At 38.8% G+C, this 25,624-nt stretch overlaps 1 protein-coding gene across 1 annotated transcript in view; it reads right to left on the bottom strand.

Moving 5' to 3' along the window:
- The window catches only part of Slc30a9 (solute carrier family 30 member 9), a 61,404-nt gene extending 42,582 nt beyond the window's left edge, over positions 1-18,822 (bottom strand). The window contains exons 1-4 of the mRNA XM_090343662.1: positions 18,578-18,822; positions 13,781-13,948; positions 4,219-4,278; positions 1,425-1,524 (exon numbers count right to left, since the gene is read on the bottom strand). Of these exons, the coding sequence (XP_090199788.1) occupies positions 1,425-1,524; positions 4,219-4,278; positions 13,781-13,948; positions 18,578-18,686 (437 nt within the window). The 5' untranslated portion in view covers positions 18,687-18,822. The remainder of the gene's footprint in view (positions 1-1,424; positions 1,525-4,218; positions 4,279-13,780; positions 13,949-18,577) is intronic.
- Between the last annotated feature and the right edge of the window lie 6,802 nt (positions 18,823-25,624).

A 25,624-nucleotide genomic window follows, 5' to 3' on the forward strand; every position in this document is an offset into this window, starting at 1 on the left:
CAAGGCTAGCACTATGCCACTTGAGCCACAGCACCACTTTCAGCTTTTTCTGTGAATGTGGTAGCAAGGAATCGAACTCAGAGTTTTGTGCATGCTAAGCAAGCACTCTACAACTAGGCCACACTCCTGGCCCTACCTCTATAACTCTTAAAAGCCAGCTTAAAGATTTCACTTTTGAATACAAAATTGGGAAAAAACGAAGTAAGTTGTGATGTTCAATAAAGATACCATAATAGCATTTAAAAATTCAATTCCATTAATGTTGCTTATAGTTTATCTGCTATGAAATGCTCTACATAAAAGAGAATGTAAAAGCCATATAGGATGACACTAAATGAAAGGACCTCCAGGATACAGAAACAAAAGCCACATAATGAGTGATTGTTGTCCTTAATGTACTATGTTATCTCTCATCTCTTTTGCTGTCTCTTGGTTATCTCATATTGTTACAACATTATATCTTGTTATCTGATATATGTATATATGTTTACCTGGCTATATGAAATAGGATAGGGAAAGGGGGAAAACAAGATGAGGGGTGGGGATAGGGGAGGGAGATGGGGACCAAAACATGAGAAAAGGTATCAATGTTTGTGAAGTAAGGCACCTTCTATCTGGTGAATATAATGTAACACTTCTATTAATTACAATAAAAATATATGAAAAAAATTACACTCAACAGAAACTACAGTTACAAGTTTGAACATAAATATAATTCACTATCTAAAGAGTTTTATATAAAGCAACTTCATGTATTCTAAAACCTGGGAAAGATTACAATTGCTCATGCTAGAAAAAGGTTTAGTTCAGTCAACTAACAATGCTAATGTTTTCTTTTCTTTCTTTCTTTCTTTCCTTCCTTCCTTCCTTCCCTTTTTTTTTTGTTGTTGTTGTTCTTGTTGTTGGTCATGGGGCTTGAACTCTGTCTAGGCATTGCCCCTAAGCTCTTCAGGTTCAGGCTAGCCCTCTATCACTTGAGCCACAGGGCCACATTTTTTTGGTTTTCTGGTGGTTAACTGGAGATAAGAGTCTCATGGACTTTTTGTGCTGGCTGTGAACAGCGACCCTCAGATCTCAAGTCTCTAGGATTATAGGTATGAGCCACCAGCGCCCAGCTACCCTCTTCCTTTTTTTTTTTTTTTTTTTTTTGGCCAGTCCTGGGCCTTGAACTCAGGGCCTAGACACTGTCCTTGGGCTTTGTCTCAAGGCTAGAGCTCTATGACTTGAGCCACAGAACTATATCTGGCCTTTTTTTTCCTATGTATGTGGTACCAAGGAATTGAACCCAGGTCTTCGTGCATGCTAGGCAAGCACTCTACCACTAGGCCAAACTCCTGCCCCCCCCCCTTTTTCTTTTTAATTCTTGAAATGAATGCCTAGATTATTTACATGGAATGTATTACTTTTTTTTTAAGTTACCATACCTGGATTTAAGGCAGAACTCATTTATTGCTCTCACTCCAGTGATGAAATTATTCTGAGTATATTTTGATCCATACTCTCTTTTCTTAAGGACTGCTTTGACTAAACCAACAATACAGGAAAACATGTAAGGAAACATACTTGCAGTCATATTTGAAAATGAATACATGGTGATACTTAGGTGAGTTCATAATAAATTTCACAGATAATTTATCTTTCTGAGTAATTTCTAACCATTAAGATTTTATTTCCACAGTAAAAATTACAGCTGAAACACGAACCTAATGAGCAACTTATGTAGACATTCCTGCTATCTAAATTTCCATTTAGGGTCTAACTGGAAAAAATTTCAATAAAAAAATTACAAACTAGAGGCCTGGAGTTTGGCCTAATGACAGAGTGCTTGCCTAGCATGCATGAAGACCCGGGGTTCAATTCCTCGGTACCACATACACAGAAAAAAGCTGGAAGTGGTGCTGTGGCTCAAGTGGTGGAGCTCTAGCCTTGAGGATCCCCAAGGACAGCTCTCAGGCCCTGAGTTCAAATCCCAGGACTGGCAAAAAAAAAAATACAAACTAGTTCATGCCTTTCAAACTGCATGGTAAACCAGCATTTTCTTAAAAAATCAAAACAGAAAGTAATCAATGGATATTGAATAAAACTAAGGATAAGTACTTTTATTAGTCTTTTATTTAATCATATATAATAATCCACAAGTTTTCTATGTCATTAAGTAGTATTTTTGTGGACTAAAGTTAACAAAGTTTAAAATTACTGAACTATTTCACATAATGGTAACACAACTAAAGTAAATAAGAACAGCTTTGTAATAAAAAATTATTGGAAGTTTGCATATAAGTAAGCACTGTCAGGGGCCGGGAGTTTGGCCTAGTGGTTAAAGTGCTTGCCTAGCATGCATGAAGACCCGGGTTCGATTCCTCGGTACCACATACATAGAAAAAAGCCGGAAGTGGTGCTGAGGCTCAAGTGGTAGAGCTCTGGCCTTGAGAAAGTCCAAGGACAGTGCTCAGGCCCTGAGCTCAAGCCCAGGACTGGCAAAAAAAAAAAAAATAATAAGTAAGCACTGTTGTTGTTTTATTTTTCTTTCTTTTTTTTTATTTTTTTTGCTAGTCCTGGGGCTTAAACTCAGGGCCTAAGCACTGTCCTTGGAATTTCTCCAGGCTAGAGCTCTACCACTTCAGCGACAGCACCACTTCCAGCTTTTCTATATTTGTAGTACCAAGGAATTGAATCTGGGTCTTCATGCATGCTAGGCAAGCACTCTACCACTACGCCAAACTCCTGGCTCTAAACATTGTTTTCTATTAAACAATTTCATTACTGTCTAATACTAAAAGTAAAAACTGAGACATCAAAAACACAATACTAATTTGGCATCAATTATAAGTGTTAAAATTATACTTTACTCTGTTAGTAAATCATTATGTTGTAAAAGCTTTGGCCACATGACAGAGATAAATAACTTACACAGATATCTAAATAGCAAGAGCAAAACTCATGTATTCTGTTTAAAATTGTCATCTAGTCACCTGGTTCTTTATGCCACTTTTTTAATTCTTAGTTTTCTTTTCCATTTCGAAGTTGAAAGAGTAAAGCTAATACTAAAATCACTTCAGCAAGAAAAAAGCACTCCTATAACACATTAACTAAATGTGCAAATTCACATTTAAGAATCTTTGAAAAAAACAAAAGTCCAATATAAAATCAAAACATCACCTTTAAAAAATCCAATTATATAATGAATTTTAGATTTCAAAAAGAAATCTGCTAGAATTTCCCTTCTTGAATTCTTGTTTGTTAAACATGACATTTCAAATGTGATGTAAAAACAGTGATAATAAAATCTTTCAAAAGAAAAAAGCAATCTGCAAGAATCTGCAAAGAGCATATGTTTCATGCTTTCAACCCACCTCCCTCTAAGAATCCTAAAACCAAAATCTAGTCATTTTTTGGAACTTAAAAGAATAACTGCATCTCTCCTTAGAAATATTAGTTCCTTATCAAAATAAAAGTTACTGGAATTTCTTTAAAGTAGCTGAAAATTTGCATTGGCTTACCATGACACATATAACTGTGATAATGATGGCTAAATCATTATTTATAATCCTTTTTCTGGAGGCCGAGGATGGCCTTGAACTTAAGATCCTCATTTCTCAACTTCCAAAATGCTAGGATTACACCCCATGTGCCACTACGGCCTATTAAATATTGATTGCTTTAAATATAACTAACTGCGTGCTATGTGTAATTTCCAAAGTTATCCTAGAAAGGGGCTCCATTTTCTTCCATTTCATAGAACAGAAACTAAGGTTCAGAGAAATTACATAAACTGTCCAAGGTCTTGAACTAGTAAGTTCAAGAATTACAAACTGAATCCAGTTTTGTCTGACATTAAGGCCACAGTGCTGGTAATTACATTGAGCTAATCCATCAATAAAAACAGCTACTTTGGAAACATGTAACAGCTTTGAGTACTTTGTGATTCTTACTATTCTTCTGTACTTTTAGTACTCAGTTACTCTTAGAAATCAAAGTCAGACAGGAATAGCCTATACGATCTGAATAAACTGTATAGCATAGTATAGGGAGGACTTCATTAAAAATTTATAAAGCAATTGTACAAAAAAAGCTTACAAATAATATATACCTTTATAGTTAATCTATTAAATAAATGCAGAAAAAAGTATATCTTTGCACTAATAACTACAGAGTGTCCCTTCTCTTTCTCTATATATAATGCCAATGTAATTAAAAGATATTATAAAATATACTTACCTCTTACTTGGAGCGGTTCTTGCTTAAGTGGAGCTTTTAGTTCTGCACCTATATTTTCTGCTGTAAAGTTTATTAGAACAAGTTTACACTGAAGAGCTGCTTTCATACAAATCTACAACAATATTAGCCATCTTAATCTAGCAATGTATAAAATGTGTGTCTGGGACACATATACCCCAAGGGTAATTTCTGCTACAATGTACAAAAACAAATGTACTTATTGCCTGACTTATGTAATTGTAACCCCTTTGTATATCACCTTATATTAATAATAATAAATAAGTAAAATTCAAATATGTGGTCATAAAAAGGTCTAATAAAAAGAAAAAATTCAAACTGGGAGAAGATAACAAACAAAATCAACAAAGGATTAGTACTAACAAACTAGAGTAACAAACACCTCCAAATCAATAAAATATAGTGAAATAAACATGCTAACATTCTTGGATAGGAAAAGAAATATAAATAACCAATATACATGGAACATTTTTTATCAATAATTTCATATTAATAGAACAGAAATAAAACCGAAGGAGATGACATTTTACAACCATTAAGGTAAGAATGTGCAAATATGGGAGAAATATGTCCTTATGTGGACAAAAGTACACAACAATGGAAATGAATACACACTGCTGTTGAAAATTTAAACAAGCACAATTAATTAAAAAGGTGCATTAAACAAGTTGGTTGAAAACAAAGGATTTTGTAAAAAAAATCTGTTTTTTCTTTTTCTGGTGAGTCTGTATTCTTTATTTTCACGTGCATATCTGTGCGGGTGGGGGAGGGCACAGAATCTGAGGAAAAAGGATGAAGAAGTGTAACAGTGGAGCTGGACATTAATGAAACTGAACTATGCAGCTTATGGGTAGAGATAGGAGAGAAGAAATGAGAGAGAATAAGGGAACAGATGACACGGTACAAAATGAAATGCAATTATTACCTGACATGTAAACGTAACCCCCTGTACATTACCTCTATAATAACAACAAAGTAAATTTTAAAAGAAAAAAGTTGGCATATGGAATTCATGACCCCACAATTTGAGGTCAAGATATTTCATTTTAATAGAGCCTTGGGCCAGAAGCATGGCCTAGTGGTCGAGTGCTCGCCTAGCATGCATGAAGACTTGGGTTCGATTCCTCAGTATCACATACATAAAAAAACCAGAAGTGGTGCTGTGGCTCAAGTAGTACAGTGCTAGCCTTAAAAAAGCCCAAGGACAGTGCTCAGGCCCTTAGTTCAAGACCCAGGAAGGCAAAAAAAAAAAAGCTTTGCACAAGGACACAAGAGGGGCATAAGATATTCAGAACCATGTTCTATGCTGTTGTTATACATTGGAAGCAATCCAAATGCCCATCACCAAGAGACTGCATACACAAATTGTTATATTCATTCATCATTTTATACTGTAGTGAATAATAAACATAGCATGGCTATCTTTTCTGAGCTCTTACTATGTGCCAGACACAACTCCAAGCATTTTATATTAACTTATGCAAAACACCCTAAAAATGAATGAACAGACACATATACCAATTAAAATCTTGGTAACAAAATTTAATGGGAAATGTAAATCACCAAAAAATGTTACAAGTTATACAAAGGAAATGGAGTTGTAAAGGGGATGAGATCAATATGAGAAGGTTCTTAAGTTAAGTGGTAAATTCTCAGACATTAATTTTATTTTTTCTAAATTACACGAGAATATTGTAATGTATATACATCAAATACTTTATAATAAGAATGTCACCCTTATATACAACACTTAAGAATGTCACCCTTATATACAACACTTTGCCTTATTAAAATTTATATCATTATACAATAAAAAAATTCAGTTTAAGTACAGGTAAATTATAGCTAACATTTATTTGTCATTTAAATTTGTGTTGTATTATTCTATATGTTTTGTACATATTAGTACCTAAAATTCAATCTAACCTAAGTACCATTATCTTCATCTTATGAGGAAGCAAGAGAATATGAATTTGATGCCAGCCTAGGCTACAAAAATAAAATAAACAAATAAATGAATCATGTTCCCCCCAAATCTATGTTTAGGTTTTTGTGTTGAAGAACAGAGAGCAGGGAAGAAAAAAGGAAAGGAACAAAGTAAAACAGCAAGTTTTCAACACTCACCTAGTCTGGACTGAAATCTACTATTAAAAGTTCCAGGAGAGGCCAGGAGTTTGGCCTAGTGGTAGTGGTGCTTGCTTAGCAGGCACAAAGACCTGGGTTCGATTTCTCGGTATCACATACACAGAAAAAAGCCAGAAATGGTGCTGTGGCTCACGTGGTAGAACACTAGCCTTGAGGAAAGCCCAACGACAGTGCTCAGGCCCTGAGTTCAAGCCCCAGGACTGGTCAAAAAAAAAAAAAGTTCCAGGAAAAAGCCCCTTACCACAATGATTGTGAAGCAAATCACATAAAATGAGTTGCTCTAAGATGGAAACTTCTGAATGTTCTTCTCATCATGCACTGTCTAGATTACTAAATATACAGTGTTATAATGCATAAACAAGGCGAATAAATGGCTCAAACACATGCATGAATACTTACTTTGCACAAATCACCACTTTAATAAATTCACATTACATTGCTCAAGTACAAATCATTTTAACAAATAATCAGATATTCTACCCATGACTAGCTCTAGACATTTGTTTTAAGTGCAAATCTTGGCTGTTTGCCATACATCTGGTGTCATTAACAAAATTAAAACCAATTTTACTAAAATTTAAAACATCTGAATGCTCCTTAAAAACTTAAGGATGCCTTAGCAAGTCTCTGCTTCTTAATGAGCTGTTCCTGACTTTATTATATGACTTGAATTATTCAAAAGTCAACCTCAAACCCTTAAAGAATACAAAGTATCTTTCAATCAAGCAATTACTTGGTGTCTATCTGATGGCTAACAAGGTCTAATTTGGCCAAGGCAAATCTTGAAAAACACAGCCCAAAATAAAACTGTCACTAAACAGTGTATTCTATGCTGCCATCAGAAAGAATGGCATCGCCCCATTTGTAAGGAAACGGAAAAACTTGGAAAAAGTCATATTAAGTGAAGTAAGCCAGACCCAAAGGGAACATAGGCTCAATGGTTCCCCTCATTTGTAATAATTAGTACACATTTAGGACTCTCCTAGCAGAGGATTACAATAGTGCAAAACCTAGATACATAAGGTCATATAGGATGAGACCTAATGAAAGGATCTCTAGGATATGCAAACAAGAGCTTTATCTTGTGTGACTGTTGTTCCTTATGTACTATGTAATTTCTCTTCTCTTTTGTTGCCCTTTGGTTAATCTCATATTGTTACTGTATCTGACTGTGTTACCTCATGTGTTGTATTTACATTTATTTGATTATTTGAAATAGAAAAGGGAAGGGAGGAAAACAAGATGATTGGGAGGGGGTGGGGGAAAGAAGTGGGGACAAAAACAGAAGAGGTATCAATGTGTGAGAAGTAATGCACCTACTATCTGGCGAATGTAACTGTAACCCCTCTATACATTACAATAAAAAAAAGTTTAGTTCTAATACAAGAAAATGAATGTTTTTATTCCAGTTAGCAGATAAAGAGATCCAATCATGAACGCCAATTTTAAAACTTCTGTACAATCAATATTTTTTCTTGAGAAAAGCATTTTAATACATTTTGTCCCTAGTAATACTATTTCATCATGTTTCTTTTCCCTTTATAATGCTTTAATAAACATGTTTAATTTTGAAACTTAGAGACTCATTATCCTAGTTACTTATTCTAGAAGACATTGGCTACAGCTGAACCTGAACAGAGTATGAAAAACAGACATCATTAACATGAATAAGGTTTCCCAAGGAATCAAGAATATCTGCTGTAAAAGACATCCAACTCAAGGAAAACTAGCTTTGGAACATTTGTTATTATTCAAGTACTCTTTTCTGATACCATTTATTACCTGATATTTCTCTAGCCTCACCAACTCTAACTGTGCTTTGCAAGCTCAAGCTATTCCTTACTGATTTGGGAAGTTTTGTACCAGAACATCTTCTTACTCTAACTTACTCTCTTTGAATTGTCTGAAACGTACACATAACGTCAAGTATCATCTCTATGTAGCTTAAAATTATTAAATTAAAACACTGTATGCAAATCATTACTCTTAAGCATTGGGGTTCCTGCTGTCATGAGATTTACAAGCAGAAAATAAATAAAACACTGAAAATATCAGTCAGGACTGTTACCTATAAGGAAATTTAAATTAGTGTAACATTAAAGACCAATGACTATTTTGGTTGAGTGATTTAAAAAACATCTCTGTCCAGCAGAGATGGGATGTGAAGACTGTATGCAGTATGATGCCAACCTGGCAAAAGTTAGTGAGAAGTTATCTCAACCAATAAGCTAAATGCAGTGGTGCAGGCCTGTAATCCCAGCTAGGTGGTAGGTGAAAGTGGAAGACTGTATCCAACAGAAAAAGCTGAGTGTGGTGATTCATTCCTATCATACTAGGGAGATCTTTTCTTGGAAAGATCATGGTCCAGGCTAACCTGGACAAGTGAGGCTTTAACTCAAAAACAAAGAGAATAAAATGGGCTGAAGACATGACTTAAGTGGTGGAGTCCAACTTCAAACTCTAATACCACCAATAAACAAGTAATTGAATACCTAATCTAGCCCAAAAAGGATCTGAAGAAGAAAACAAAACAAAACAAGTGAAATCAGGACCTCTACAAAATAAACGAGCACACCAACACCAGCTTTTCTTTGGTTCATCTCTGCTGAACCTTGTATTCTTTGAGCTTCCACCCTTACAGAGAATAAGCAGGACACCCTGCTGAAGACAGGGAGTCTAATAAGAAGACACGTCTTCAGAGTCTAACAAGAAGACACCGCATTAAAAACTACGCACATTGTATGATTGGGAACTAGAAGTAAATCATACACACAGTAAGGAAACACATTACTTACAAGTCATGTGTAAATAATGGGAGGAAGGTAATGTGTGTGGGCGGGGAGGGGGATGCCTATGACAAGTCAGCTCTTCTCACCTAAATGTGCAGTCTCAATTCATGCCAATAGCATGGTGTAAATGAAGGTAAAGCAACAGGTTAAGGGTGCAGCACTTGTTCAGCATGTGCAATGCTCTAGGTTCAACCTTCAGCATCGAATTTTTTTTTAAACATGAAATTTTGCCCCAGCTTAAAAGAAGCAAATGGAAAGCTCTAGGTAAGAGCAACTTCAACATATATAAACCTCAAATCCTTATAAGATACAAAAACTACATGGAAATAGATCAATTTAGTTACAAAACATAGCTATGTCATTGCTAATAACAGCAATAAAGGAAGGGATAACATAACAAAAACCCCAAAGGATTCCCCCAACAGAATTTTCATTCACAAAATGCAAAACAGCTATGCTTAATGTATCTAAAGTAATAAACAGGAAGTTTGAAAAATATAAGCAAGGAATAAGAGACATACATAACACAAATAGAAAAATTTCAAGCAATGAAGTATATACTAGTATAATGAAAATTAAAAATGGCACAATCAACCAATAAGAGATCAAGCAACTAAAAGAGAAAATTAGTGAACTAAGTAGTCCTGTGGAAATTATTCAGAATACAGACCAGGAAGACAATGAAATAGGAAATAGTGACATTCAGGAATATTGAAAATGAAGCAAGCAAATGAAGTAATTAGAGGCTGGGGATTGGGTTCAGTGGGTAGAGCCTCCCTAGCATGTACAAGGCCCCATAAAAGACCTAACATATTTCTAATTACACTTCCAGAAAGAGATAATAGACAAACATGAAGAAATTATAACTGGAGAGATTATAGAGACTTTCAGAATTCTAAAATGGTTGGGAAACTCAATTGTCAGATACAGGAACCCCAACAATTGTCAAGCAGAATAACAAAGAAATACTTGTCTGGAAACTTCTACTAGTAAAACTACCATTTATATTCAAAATAAAGCTAATGCACCTTCTATCTGGCGAATATAACTGCAACCCTTCTATTAATTACAATAAAAAATAACATTAATCAAAGCTTAAAAGACAATCAGATAGAAAAGATATAATAATAAAGGCATCATGTCTTAACAACGGTAACAATGGAGGCAAGAAAACATTTTTTTTTTTAATTTTTCTTTTTGGCAGTGTTGAGATTTAAATTCAAGGCCTTGCATTGGCTAGGCAGGCACTCTACCACTAAGCTATGCTTCCAAATCTTTTAGTACTGCCAAAGTTCACACTTGAATAATGATCTGCTTATTTTATACTTCGTACTGCAGCTCAAAGTCTCACAAAACTTTTCCAAGGCTATGGAAATAATGATCCTCCTAATATCAGCCTTCTATGCAGCCAGGATGACAGTTACACATACTGTCCCTATCTATTAGTGAAAAGGGAGTCCTACAAGAATGCCTAAGCTGGCTTTGAACTACAATCTTCCTGATCTTTGCCTCACCAGTAAATAAGGTAACAATGTGAACCACCAATGATCCAGCTTGGACTAGCATCTTAAATGTGACTTTCCATAAAAACATCCTCATACAACTTCACTTAAAGAAACTTCTATAGGAAACATATTAAAAAGATCAGAGAAGAAAGGATAGTTAATGAAAATTTGGGATAAATCGAAGCAACTAATAATGTACATTTTATAGAGTAAGTAAAATTAAATTGATACAAAATATTGGTCAACAAATGGGAAGTGGTGAGGGATAATCAGAATGGAAGCATTCAATTCTGATGAATTCAAGCTCTTTGTATTTTTCAAAAGGAATTGAAAAAACTATCTTTAGGCCTTGAATTATAAACATTGAATATGACTTCCAAACAAGCATAGAAGCTGTATATTCTATTTCAATAATTGATTTTTAAAAGGATATGCAGCTTTATGACACAATTAAAAACAGGAATTGACATATATGTATCTTTCCTTAGCAATCAAAACTATACATTATTTTATTTTAAAGCATGAGGTTTATTTAGAATAAAGATTCTAACTGAAAGATGCCGATGAGGTGGGGGGAATAGAGGGAATTATTTGGGTTAAATATAATATATAAGTGTACAAAATACCATGGAGAAATAAAAAGAATGACAAGAAAGAAAAACAGGCTCCACCAGCAAGGCAGGGAGGGTGAACAAAAGAAGAGTAAGGTGAATATGACTGATGTGCTTTACATGTGTATATAAAAACAGAACAACAAAATTTGTTGAAATTGTTCTAATAAACCAGGAGGGAGCAGGGATACTGATGAAGGGGATAAGTCTGATGTAGTATGCTGTATGACTATGTGTAAAGTCATATATTGTACTACTTACAGGCCACTGTACCACTTATGTATGCTAATTTTAAAATCTTAGTAAAAGAAAAATGAAAAATAGGAAACTAGGTGACAAACCAAGACATTACGTTCAACAAATTTCATAATTTAATAAAATAGACCACATTTTACAACAATAAAGTTTAGTACAGAAAGATAGTTACAAAAATTCTACTCATCTGGAAATGTTAAAACATACTTCAGGGCCCGGGAGTTTGGCCTAGTGGTAAGGGTGCTTGCCTAGCATTCACAAAGAGCCGGGTTTGATTCCTCAGTATCAAAGACAAAAAAAGCTGGAAATGGTGCTGTGGTTCAAGCAATAGAGCACTAGTCTTGAGGAAAGACCAAGGACCATGCTCAGGCCCTGAGTTCAGTCCCTAGGACTGGCAAAAAAAAAAAAAAATACCCACCATACTTGAATAAGTCAAAAGCCAGAAAATCAAAATAGAAATATTAAAACTATATTCTTTACTAAAAAAAACTACAAAATAAAAATTCAAGAGACAAAATGAATCATAATGTTAGAAAAAAATACTTTGAGCACCAGTATATTGGATCATATTAGAACCTCAAAAGTGTAAATCATTTTAAATAGAGTATTTTTTTTTTCATTGTAGGGCTTGTATTTAGGGCCTAGGTACTATTGCTGAGCCTCTTCATGCTTAAGGTTAGTGTTAGTGCTCTACCACTTGAGCCACAGCACCACTTTTGAGTGGTTAACTGGAGATAAAGGTCTCTGCCTTGCTGGCTTTGAATAATGATCTTCAGAAGCTCCTGTATAGCTATGATTATAGACATGAGCCACTGACACCCAGCTATGAGCATTCAATTTTTTTGAGAATATTTCTGGTAAGCATAAGAAATTTTATAAAACTAAATTCTGGATAAGTTTTAATATTATCCTAAAGAATAAAAACTCAAATGTATGATTACAATAAGCCCCAACTGTGTGTACTGAAATCTGTGAAAATGGCTAAATATGGGTTGTATGTGTGCGTGTGTATACAGAGACATATGTAAACATTTCTGAGATGCTGGTGTCACAGTTCATATTAAATGTGTTCTAGTGGATTTTAATCCTGTGGTCTAGTCTATGTTTTGTTTTTTCTTTGATAGGTCATGGGGCTTGAACACTAGGCCTGGGCATTGTCCCTAAGCTCTTCAGCTCAAGGCTACTGGCCCTGCCCATTGAGCAACAGTGCCACTTCCAGTTTTCTAGTGGTTAATTGGAGATAAAAGTTTCAGGGACTTTAGTTCCCAGGCTGGCTTTGAACCATGATCCTCAGATCTCAGCCTCCTGAGTAGTTAGGATTACAGGTATAAGCCACCGTGCCCAGCTTTAGTCTATGTTCTATGTACTGCTGATGACGGGAATAAAACCATTTATTGCATATTTGTTCAATTTTATCTTTGTGGTCAGAAATAATTTTGAAGTAAAACTTTAATACTCAATACTAAAAAATGAGTAGAAATAAAATAGGAAACAAATATATGCTTTAATGGTTCATGAAATACCAGAAAAACAACAGAAAAAGTCCTGGCAAAATTAAGCAGAAACCTGGCTAATGGTTGATATCTTAGCTATTTGGGAGACTGAGAATAGAAGGATTGAAGTTCAGGCCATTCTGGACAGAAAAATTCAGAAGACCCTATCTTGAATTAACAGCAAAAATCAAAGTGTCATCCTAACAAGTGCAATAGCTGGGATTCAAACCCTAGTGCTCAGGGGGAAAATCTAAATAAAATAAGGTGAACATTAATTAGATATAAAAAATGGTAAAACACACAAGACAATATGTTGGAAATGAACTCTATAACCAGGAGGATGGGTGGGGGGGGCGGGGGGAGGGAAAGTGGGAGAAAAGCATGGGTGAGGGTAACAAAGTCCAACAAGAAATGTACTCACTACCTTACATATGTAATTATAATTCCTCTGTACATCACCCTGATAATAAATTTAAATTTTAAAAAAGGTATAAATATGTATACCATTAAGAATAAGTAGAATATTACGACCTTTATGCTAGTAAATAAGAATTGTAAGTGTATAAATTCCTAGGAAAAATACAGAACTAAGACATTTGAATAGAAAAATTAAAGAAATTATATCAGCATAAAGAACAGACAGGACCCACGAGTTCTACAAGTTCTATTATATACTCTAGGAACAAATAACCTTACAAATTATTTCAATATACGGTAAAATAGGATTTAAGAAAACTTATACATACCTGTTTCATCAAATGATGGTAGTTTTTCAACTTTGAGAGTTTGAAACCCCTGTCCTTCTTTCTGGACATTTGTAGAATACAACTTCACTTGACTGAGTGTACAAATTTGTGGGTGACTATAAGGAACCATGTATGAAAGGCTTCCAAATGTCACTAAACTCTGCCATCCTAAAAGAGAAAGATTAATTTCAAATTGACTCTCAAGGGTACAACTAACAAATCATCTTCATTGGAGGTATCTCAGTTATACAGGAAGCATATTTTATAAAGAAAAAATACAGACATTTCCATTTTTCTCTAGCTTGTAAATCTGAAAATCCTAATACATTTATATTTGCATAATATACATAATGCATTCATAATCAGCCATTCGGATACATATGTATATCATAGGATATACTTTATTTTATGTATTACCTGCATGCTTTTTTCCATCTCTTTCTCTCTAGTCCTGGATGCTGCCTTGGAGCTTTTTTATCAAGCATTCTATCACTTAAGCCACAGTTCTTTTTCTTTTTCTCTCTCTCCCTCACCCACTCCCTCTCACATACACACTGCATTTTAAAATATTAAATAAACAAGACTGCCTTGAATTTTTGTCACTATACACTTAGTCTAAATTTTGCAGGTTAAATTCCCATGGTGTTCTTTGCCCTGCTCTTCCAAATATCCTATTAATCAATAAGGTAGTGTAAAGCCATTATTTAAATTCAGGTTTAGACAAAAACGCCCTCTTCTAACACTCCTGAAGTGGAGATGAAGCTTCTTATCAAGAGCTACAGACTCCAGGCTTTTGATGTAGCTCAGTGATAACGTGCTTGTCTAGCATGTTTTAGGTTTGATTTCCAGCACTAGGCACCCCCTGGCTTTATGATTGTAGTGTCTATTGTTGCTTGGTGCCTAGAAATATTTTTTCACTAAGTAGTTGCACAACAGAAACACTTTGTTTTATTCCTTCATTTATTATTCAGAATATCACAACAGAAAATTCCCTTCATCTAATTTGTAACCTACTAGTATAGTTTACATAGACAAGTCAAGCTAACTGCTTTTCCTTTTTTATCAGTTCTCCAAAAAGCTAAGCTCATTATATACATATTGCAGTCATCAATGCATGTTTAGCTTATATATCATTATAATTTCATAGATTCACATTCTTTGGCATATTTCAATGTATTTCATTCAGTATCTTCAGTAATACCCAAGCTGTCCTACTTTTTGGCTAAATGGCAATAGTGGGGCAATAGTCTATTCAAATTCTTATGAATTATCTTAGTAGTCTTAGCTCCTTTGCTCAGTCTTTGAAATGCTCCCCCTTCTAATTTTTAACTTCAGTAGAACTTCTGATATCAGAAACTTTGAAAGTACAAATTCATGATATTTTTTAATACAAGATGAAAAACTGTTTATGTTCTACATAAACACATCCCATATTCTATACAGGACTACATTTGACTCAGTGAAAATAGTATGTATTCACCATGATAGAAGCCATTTTATTGAATGAATTACTTGCAAAAATAGTAAAAATATTACCTAGTATTAATACCCTTTCTTTATAGTGATATCTACAATAAGCTACATATGGGATATTAGTCTTTTCATGTGGCACTTACTGTTCTACCAACTTTTGCAAGGACTTTTTTGTCTGTTGTGGGGCTTGAACTTACAGCCTAGGTGCAGTCCCTGATTTCTTTTGTTCAAAGCTAGCATTCTACTACTTTTGAGTCACAGCAACACTTCCAGGTTTCTGGGTTGGAGATAAAAGTTTCATGGATTTTCCTGCCTGGGCTGGCTCTGAACTGTGATCCTCCGCTCTCAGCCTCCTGAGTAGCTAGGACTACAGGCTTGACTCACCTGTGCCCAGTCTAAACAACGATATTTTTACTTTTGTAGATGTAAGAGCTATTTCCCGGGGCTGGGAGTTTGGCCTAGTGGTTAAAGTGCTTGCCTAGCATGCATGAAGACCCGGGTTCAATTCCTCGGTATCACATATAGAAAAAAGTCGGAAGTGGTGCTGAGGCTCAAGTGGTAGAGCTCTAGCCTTGAGAAAGTCCAAAGACAGTGCTCAGGCCTTAAGCTCAAGCCCAGGACTGGCAAAAAAAAAAAAAAAAAAAAAAAAAAAAAAAAAAAAGAGCTATTTCCCATGAAGATAGTGGATTTGCTAGTATCCTATTAGTCACAATTATAGATCTAGTCACAAGTATCTGCTTTTAATTTACTGTTATGATCTCTGTAGCTCTAAAGACCACTACTACTACTGATTACTACCTGTCCCATCCCTTCCATCCAGTGTGTCCTTACCACTCACTATAGTTCATGTTCATAACAAAACAAACAATACAAAAAAGCAAGGTGAAGAATGACGTCCCCAAACATTGTTCAACTGCATGGTCCAAGTCAGTAATAAGAGCTCCTGCTTTTCTAAAGTTTCAATATATAGTGTTATCATTACAAAAAGTTAAGCCAATACAAGATAGGCAGTAGTAAAATGGAACATTTTGCATTTTTATTGGCTACTGGAACTTTTTTGTAGACTTCTCATTCATGTCTTTGCCAATTTTCCTACTGAAATGTTCACTGGTTCATAAAAATTCTTTATAAATGTGGAATACTACCTGTACCTACATTATGTTGTAATATTGACGGTGGTTAATACAAACTATAATGTGCTCTGAGTGTAAAATACATACTGAATTTTGAAGGCAACATAAAAAGAGATTAATATAGCTCAATAACTTTTAGTAAAATTTTCTACTGAAATAATATACCAGGTAAAACAATATCATCTATTATTGCTTTTTAATATGGCTATTATACAACTCAAACTATAGATGTGACTTTTTTTTCTTTTTGGCTGCTCTTGAGTACTGTCCTGTTTTGCCTACAAAGTGTTTCTTATCCTAAGCATTCAAATCAAGTAATTGCTTTCCTCAGTTTCTTCCAGTCTTTTTAAAAGAAAATTATTATCTTTCATTAGTTGTACAATTCAACATGGCAATTTCTATCCCTTCCATCATTTATTTTTTAGAAGACATTCCTAGACACAGAAACATGCGAAGAAGCAAAACTAGTATTTTTCAAAGAAAAATGTTTTTGAAATTTCCCTGAAAAATGCATCATTAATCTTTTCACATGCCTGAACTTACAGCAACTTTTTCCTAAATGGTATTATTAAATTTTACTATGATTATGCTTTCAAATGTTTCTGATATTGAGACTAAATTCCACGAACAAGGTTATTCTTTAAAAATCTACTTTGTGTGAAATAAAAATTTTTGTTGTAATGAACATTTCAAAGACCTTCTCAAAGTCACTGTATTGAGATAATTATTATCTCGGTTTCACAGACAGATGAGACAAATAGCATATAATTTTTGACATGATGACAGTATTGGAGAATATGAATTACAAATTATACTAGTTCTACTCCTGTTTTATAAATCAATACTTGAAAGACAAGTTGCACTAAAAAGCCACTATTTATGATTTTACTGTAAAATGTCAAAATTTCTTGGTTAACAAAAGCAGTTATGGGGCCAGGAACTTGGCCTAATGGTTAAAGTGCTTGCCTAGCTGGAAGTGGTGCTGAGGCTCAAGTGGTAGAGCTCTAGCCTTGAGAAAGTCCAAGGACAGTGCTCAGGCCCTGAGCTCAAGCCCAGGACTGGCAAAAAAAAAAAAAAAAAAAAAAAAAAGCAGTTATGTTAAAAATTATTTAGGAAGTCTGGAGTACAAGATATAACCTAGATGATTCATTCTGTTCATAAGGCAATCTGGTATATTGCCAATATGGGAAGAATAACAACAGCTATACTTTTCTACTGCCCAAAACCCCTCAGAGCAGATCTGCAACTATAAAATTCGTTTGAAATATTTAAGAGGCAGTTTTTACATTTATCATAAAAGATGTGGATACACTCTTTCTTTGTTTGCATGGCGAAGTTTATCACAACTGTACTACTTAAAAACCATCAGTGCTGCGACTTACGACTTCTGTTGGTAGAGTGACAAACATACTAGAAGGTTTTCAAACATGAATTTTTGAGAAATGCTTGTGTAGATACTCCGCTATTCCCAAGAATCTAGGGGAGGCGGGTAGCAAAATGGAAGGTTAAATATGAACAGAATTTACAAGCCCAGTGTTGTTTTGGAACTTCGCGGACCACTTAAAATCTGAGTTCAGTAAAGCATGTCCAAGGAGATGAAAATTCTCATCTTTTATTTTCTGGCTTAGAGTACTCTCTGTTAAGACACTCTGTTCGCCCAAATAAGACTGCTGTTCAACCGAGTTGCTTTCTTTTTGCGGTCCCAATGAGCTCAACGATTGTGGGAAGCGCTCGTAGGTTTTGTACCATCACTGATAAGATGGTCTCGATTTGTCTTTTAGGAGATTCATACCCACAAGGGATCACGAGGGAAAAGGGGGGGTCAGCACACGGATGCCTCGGCCCCAAGTGCTTTGAAGGTGAGTCCAGGAGCCCAAATAACGCTGGACCTCTGCGGAACCTGCCATTTCAGGTGTAGGCGGCCATCCGCGGCCACCGCGAGGTGCACGTACGTCCCGCTGGGGACAAAGGAGAGGGCTGCCAAGGTGTCCATGTTAGGGTCGCCCTCGACCAGGGTCAGGCTACCTGTTGGGTATCACTACAGGGCGGACAGGCTGACCTGTAAAGGCGGGGAGGGGTGGGGTTGGAAGCAAGCCGGCCGGCAAGCTGCCCGAGACCCGGCGCCGAGACGCCGAGCCCGGCCTGACCCCTCCGGGTGCCGCTGAGCCGGCGGCCGGCGCGGGACACTCACCCTGGCGCTCGCCCGAACCACGGGCCGCAGCCCTGCAGCGCAGGGGCAACCGGCCCAGGGAAGACCGGCTACATCTGTGGGCTGCGGCGGCGGCCAAGCCCGGTAACATCCTGGAGGCGCAAAGGCCCCAACTCGGACACCACCTCCTGCCTCCGCGCCGACTCCCACGCCAACTGACTCCATAGACCGGACACCGGCTGGCACCTACATCGGCGCTCCGGCCCGCGACCTCAGAGACCCGGAAACGGCGACGTCATCGGCCGGCGCCCGAGGTGGAGGTAGCGGAAGTGACGTCACTCGAGAGCGCCCCCCCCCTCGGGATCTCGTAGGGAAGGGTCCTGCGGGTTTGGAGATGCCGCGCGCGACTGGGAGTGGACCGTGCTGTTCGCCTTGTAATTTTTTTATATCGCTTTTTCTTTTTAAAAAAGTCTGTTCCCGTAGCGTTCGCGCACCGGCGGCACTTCTAGCAAAGTAGTCTGCATCTTAGCCACCAGGAAACTCCCGTGAGCTTTTGGTGGCGCCGCCTGCTTACAGTGGCGCGAAACTTGGGCCTTGATGTTGGAGATGGGAAAATGACCGAAAAGGAAGAAGCAGGCCTCTTGAGCCTTTCTCCCCCGGGGACTAGCCCAGTCACTCGGCCTCAGTTCTCTGAACTCGCGACGCCTCGTCCTCCTTCCGCGCCATTGCGTCGCCCGCACATGAAGGCAAGTACACAGTTAGTGTCACTTCTTTGCCTTACTGATTGCTAGACTATGTCTGTAACCAACTCTGTAGGAATAAAATTGGAAGTATTACACACGGATGATATAGTAGTGTAAGGGAAGATGTAGCTAAAGGTCTGGTTCCCAACAGAAAAGCCACTCCGAATTGTATTCACTTCTTAAGGTCAACATACACATTTATATCTTCCAGGTTGTCTTTATGAAATTTCCCCAAGTGCTGACATTTTGTGTAGTTTTAGATTTCTTAGGGAATTATCTTTGGCACTGAATTCTTCTGCGAGGTCCCTAAAGGAGTGAGTGCATGTGTGTGTGGTCGTGGGCCTTGAACTCAGGGCCCGAACACTGCCCCTCAGCTTTATGCATCACGAGGGCGCTACCACTTTGAGCTACAGTGCCACTTCCCATTTTCTGATGGTTTAATGGAGATAGGAGTCTCACAGACTTCTGTCCGGGCTGGCTCCGAACTGAAATCCTCGAACTCAGCGTCCTGAGAGGCTAGAATTACAGGCATAAGCCACCACTGCCTGATTGGAATTTTACTTTTTTTTTTCATATATTTTTTATTGTAATTAATAGAAGGGTTACAATTTCACTTTTTAACTGTATTTGAGACACATGCAACATTTCCCTGTAAAACCTGATAAACAGGATTCTAGCATCATAACTGATGGAAAAATTTAAGCAGACAATTTTAACTGGTGATAGGAGGAGTTGTTGTAGTAATAGTATTAGTAGTAATAGTACTAGTATCCTTGCTTATTTACTAATTTTCTGGCCACTATCCCATTCAGAACACTTGAAAGTTCCAGAACTTAGAAAAACTAAGGGGACCTCACTCTTAAGTGCCACTCCTTTCTCTTGGTAGAACTGGGGTTTGAACTAAGGGACTCATGCTCATTTGGTTTGCTTACTCCAGTGGTATGATTATCACGTGATCCATATGTCTAGCTCTGCTTTTTGCTTTTTTTTTTTTTTTTTTGCCAGTCCTGGGGCTTGAACTCAGAGCTTGGGCACTGTCCTTGGGCTTTCTCAAGGTTAAAGCTTTACCATTTGAGCTCTACCACAGCACCACTTCCAGCTTTTCTATGTATGATGCCAAGGAATCAAACACCAGTTTTCGTGCATGCTAACAACCACTCTATCACTAGGCCAAACTCCCAGCCCCTTTGGCTGCTTGTTTTGGAAAAACAAAGCTGCCTCGGCTAACTTTGGACCACAGTCCTCTGGATCTCAGTCTCCTGAGTAGCTACCATTACAGGTGTGAATCTGTTAGGTCTGCCCCGGGAAAGGGCTGCTTTTACCCCTGCCCATCTTAATGTATACATCCCACTCCACCCCTTGTTTTCCATGTAGGGTTGCACATGTCTGCCCTGAAAAGTCTACCCAATACCTGCATTACCCTAGTGACTGGCACACTTGGGGGCAGTTACCGCCCCTTTCTCTGAGGTCACATCCTGGACCACCCTGGTCACACCTGACAGTGGGAGATTCCCAGACTCTAAGGTCTCTCCCCCCCCCCCCAACCTCTCATACACACAGAATAATCCCAATCCCAGAAGCTGCCCTTCAACCTTTCTTTCCTTGCCTTCCTTTCTCTCCACGTCTATTTCATGGGGGCTGGCAGTATGCTCTCCTCCCAGTAAACGTTCTGTCTGAACCATGTGGCAGTATCTAACAATGCCTACCGCACATTTTTCTTTTTAATATGCCAGTATTGGGGCTTGAACTCAAGGTCTCATACTCTTAGCTTTTTCCAATCAAGGCTGGTGCTCTACCACTTGAGCCATACCTTCACCTCTGGATATTCTGGGAGATTTCTGCCTAGGCTGGTTTTGTACCTCCATCCTCAGATCACAGCCTCCTGAGTAGTTAAGATTACAAGTGAGAACCACTGGCACCCAGCTCACTGTACTTTCAATCAGTGGGTGCTGTCCTCTGGAAGAAAATGTGAAGACTCACTATGGTGTCTCAACATATAAATTGAAAGAATTCTTCCATATTTTTTTTACATCATTTTATTTTATTTTGCCAGTTCTCAGGGCACGGGCACTGTCCTTGGCTTTCTCAAAGCTAGCATTCTACCACTTGAGCCAGAGCACTAATTCTGGCATTTTCTTTTTTTGTTTTGTCCTTTCTGGGACTTGAACTCTGGTTCTGAGCATTGTCCCTCAGCTCTTCAGTTCAAGGTTAGTATCCCAGCCCTTGAGCCACAGCCCCACTTGCCCTTTTCTAGTGATTAACTGGAGATAAGAGTCTCACAGACTTTAGTGCCCAGGCTGGCTTTAAACCATGATCCTCAGATCTCAGCCTCCTGAGTAGCTAGGATTATAGGTGTGAGTCACCATGCCTTGCTTAATTCTGGCTTTTCTGTGTATGTAGTACCAAGGAATCAAACTCAGGGCTTTGTGCATGCTAGGAAAGCACTCTACCACTAGGCCACACTCCCCAGCCCATTACATCATTTTATGATCAACATGGTTGATCAACATTGTTTAGATTGAGTTACATGAGGATTTGATAAACAATGCCTAAATACAGGAAAATAGCTCAGATAAATGGAAATAGAAATAGGAAAAGTGTGTGGTATCATTTTATGACTTCCATGCACCAAAGTTTGTGACAACCATGCCATGCACCTCACCTGTGACAAATCCAAGACACATGATATGTCACAAATAATATGCTGATACACATCAGATATGCATGTCATAAATAACAAGTGTCATAAATAACAAGATAGCATGCACACCAGAAATGAAGTACCTGAAGCAGCACGTGTCAGAAATTACCTGTGTGGCAGAAATAACTGTCAAGGAAAATGCATGTGTCAGGAATAACATATATGAAGATGACACATGTGTGTTTTGTGTGACACTCATGAGGTACAGCACACCTTATATGACTTACATATCATGAACCACCCACCCTGCATCACATATGGCGTGCACACTAAGACTCATGTATGCATGCTGTGCATAGATCTTGTGTCATTTTATCAAACATGCCACGTGTAGGCATATCATGTTAGATGTGTGTCAGTCATGTCACATCTCACATGTGACAAATACAAGACTCATCACACATGCCACAAATTCATGGCACAAGCAAGTCATGTGCCCCGTGCACTGTCCCTGGCAGAAATGGTACACATCAGACACCAGATCTGCTGGCAATCTTGATCTCATGCTCTGTAACTGTGAGATATACATTTTTGTGTTTAAGCCACCTGTCAGTGGTGTTCTTCCCCTAGCTTCTCCTTGGACCATGGAGCAGGCATCTGTAGAAAGAGCCACTGGTTCCAGGAGAAAGATGCCACAACCAGAGATGGCAGAAGAGGAAGATGGGAAGACACTGGGCTTCGATAGACATCACTGAGCCTTCATATGAGCTATGAATTGCTTCCTTCCTTCTTATGATGTGAGCCAAAGAGGTTTTGTGTTGCTCCTCTCTGGGGCAGCAACACGGGAATGGGGAGAGACACACAGGACCAGCCCGTAGTCCCCTGGGAGCAGAGCAAGATGGTAAGTGTCGAAGACCCAGCCCTCCCCCAATCACCAGGGAAGAAAAAACCACGCTGAGTCAGAAGCAGTGTTAACCATGAAAGCGCATCAGATCTCTCTGCTGATCTCTTTTTTTTTTTTTTTTTTTTTAAGATTTTCACATTTTTTTCTTTTTTTTTTTTTTTTGGCCCCTTTCTCTTTCTGGCCCCGCTCCCTCCGGCCCTGCTCGCTCAGGCCCGGCTAGGCCCTCTTTCTAGCTCAGGCCCCACTTGCTCAGGCCCGGCTAGGCCCTCTTTCTAGCTCAGGCCCCGCTCGCTCCGGCCCAGCTAGGCCCCCTTTCTAGCTCAGGCCCCGCTCGCTCCGGCCCGGCTAGGCCCCCTTTCTAGCTCAGGCCCCGCTCGCTCCGGCCCCGCTCGCTCCGGCCCGGCTAGGCCCCCTTTCTAGCTCAGGCCCCGCTCGCTCCGGCCCGGCTAGGCCCTCTTTCTAGCTCAGGCCCCGCTCGCTCTGGCCCAGCTTGCTTCCGCCCGGCTCGCTCCAGCTTGCTCTTGGCCCCGCTCGCTCCGGCCGGCCCTGCTCCTGGCTTGCTCTGGCCCCACTCGCTCCGGCCCGGCCAGCTCTCGCTTGCTCCTGGCTCTGCTCACTCTGGCCCCTTCTCGCTCTGGCCCTGATCGCTCCGGCCCCGCTGGCTCTGGCTCGGCTCGCTCCCGCACGCTCCGGTCCTGCTCGCTCCGGCCACCACTCGGTTGGGCTCTGTTCACTTCAGCTCAGCTCGCTTCTTTCGCTCTCTGTCGCCGTCACAGTCTCGTCTCTGCCACTTCCGGCTTGGTTGTGTATGTGGGATACCGAGGAATCGAACCCGGGTCTTTGTGCATGCTAGTCAAGCACTTTAACTGCTAGGCCAAACTCCCGGACCCTCTCTGCTGATCTCTTGTTCTCTGATTCTCTCTGATGCTCTCATCACTTTATTGCATCAGACAATTAGTTATATACTGTTAGGGTAGGAGAAGGTGGGCACTGGGAAGCTAGCCAATAGGAAGAGGGCCTCTGTGCTACCACTAAGGGTCTGGGTGGGGCTTTCAGGTACTGGGCAGGACAGGTGCACTCTTGATTTTTCTTCTCTAAACTTTGTGAATCTGCAGTGATTCTAAAGATGGAATGGGATGAAATGATGCTGATCTGTAATTTCTCAGGACATATTCCACCTGCCCTACCAGAAGGTCCTTCTGTGTTACTAGGTTTTTTTGTTTTTTTAAGTGTTGGGGAGTTTAGTAAGTAGCAATGCATGGAATCATGACTTCCATGGGACTTTTCATGTGGAATCAGTGAAGAAGTGCATGCTAGAGGGTAAATGGCTCAAACGGTAGAAGTACTAGCCATTTATAGTGCTCATTCAGGTCATCATGCACATTTACTGAGCTTAACAAGGAAGTAAGGCAGGGCACAGGGAGTAACAGCCCTATCCTGAGGTCAGTCTTCCACAGAGAACAGTATGTGTATTTTACTGGTCTTTAAGTTGATGGCAGGTATCTGTTCAAGCCTTTATGCATAGCTTCAAGTTTAGTGCTCTAGTCACCTCCTCTCTATACATATCAGCCTTCTCATCTGTACAATGAAAGGAAGTGACACCATGTACCTTACAAGATTTCTGAGAGAATAGATTTTCTTCGGACTTCTGGAGATGGAACCCAGAACTTTAGCACATACTAAAAGCTCTCTATTCCTAGCCAAATCCCCAGCCAGGCTTGGCAGAAGAGACTCTGGATTTACCAGTGCTTGTGGGTTTCTTCTTCCTCAGGAGGGACAAGAATGATGGGTAAAGTATTTTAGGGATTATTATTTTTTTTCCCCAGTGCTGGGCTTGAGCTTGGCCTCAGCACCATTTAGGCCTCAGCATCACTTCCAGCTTTTTTCTATGTATGTGGAACTGAGCAATCGAACCCAGGTCTTTGTGCCTGCTAGGCAAACACTCAACCACTAGGCTAAACTCCCAGCCTGGGGATTATTTTTTAAAGCAGGAGTTGACAAATATTTCAACATCAAATTAAAAATTGTCTGCATATCAAAAGAAACAGTGATCAGAATCAAGAGACAAATCAACCCCTATCAAACTCTAGTACCTGTCATCCTCCATACTCAAGAAGCTAAGATTTGAGAATTGTGGTTCAAAGCCAGCCTATCTATGCATCATCTATCTAATCCATCTATAACTGATCCAACAAATCTATCCTTTATGTTCAATGAAAACAGTCCAATGAAGCCTACCAAATGCCATGTGAAAAAAGTGGAGGGAATGGGAAGAGAGACGGTGGTAGTGGAAGAGCAGATAATGTAAAGGGTAATATGCAAACAAATGTAGACAAGTATCAGAGTGAAACTTAACACTTCAAATGCATCTTATTCAAAAAATAAAGAATACAGTTCTGTTGTGAATGTTCATTTTTTTTAAGCGGGGGGGGGGGGGGGTCATAGAACTTGAACTTTGGGCCCGGGTGCTCTCCCTGAGCTCTTAGCCTCCCTACCCCTTGAGCCACAGTGCCACTTCTGGTTTTCTGGTGGTTAATTGGCTTTGAACTGCCATCCTCCTGAGTAGCTAGGGTTAGAGGTGTGAGCCACTGGCGACCATCTAAATGTTCAGTTTTTAAAATACATTATACTTTTTTTGTTTCAAACTTAAAAGGAAAATATTTCTCTGATGTTGAAACTAAATGATGTAATGGGACCTCAGTCTTAGCCGAGTGCTGGTTGCTCACACCCTATAATCCTAGTTACTCAGGAGGCTGAAATCTGAGGATCATGATTATTCAAAGCCAGCTTAAAGTCCTTGA

Source organism: Megascapheus bottae, chromosome 13, assembly GCF_031878675.1.
Source record: "Megascapheus bottae isolate mThoBot1 chromosome 13, mThoBot2.hap1, whole genome shotgun sequence".
NCBI classification, from domain to species: Eukaryota; Metazoa; Chordata; class Mammalia; order Rodentia; family Geomyidae; genus Megascapheus; species Megascapheus bottae.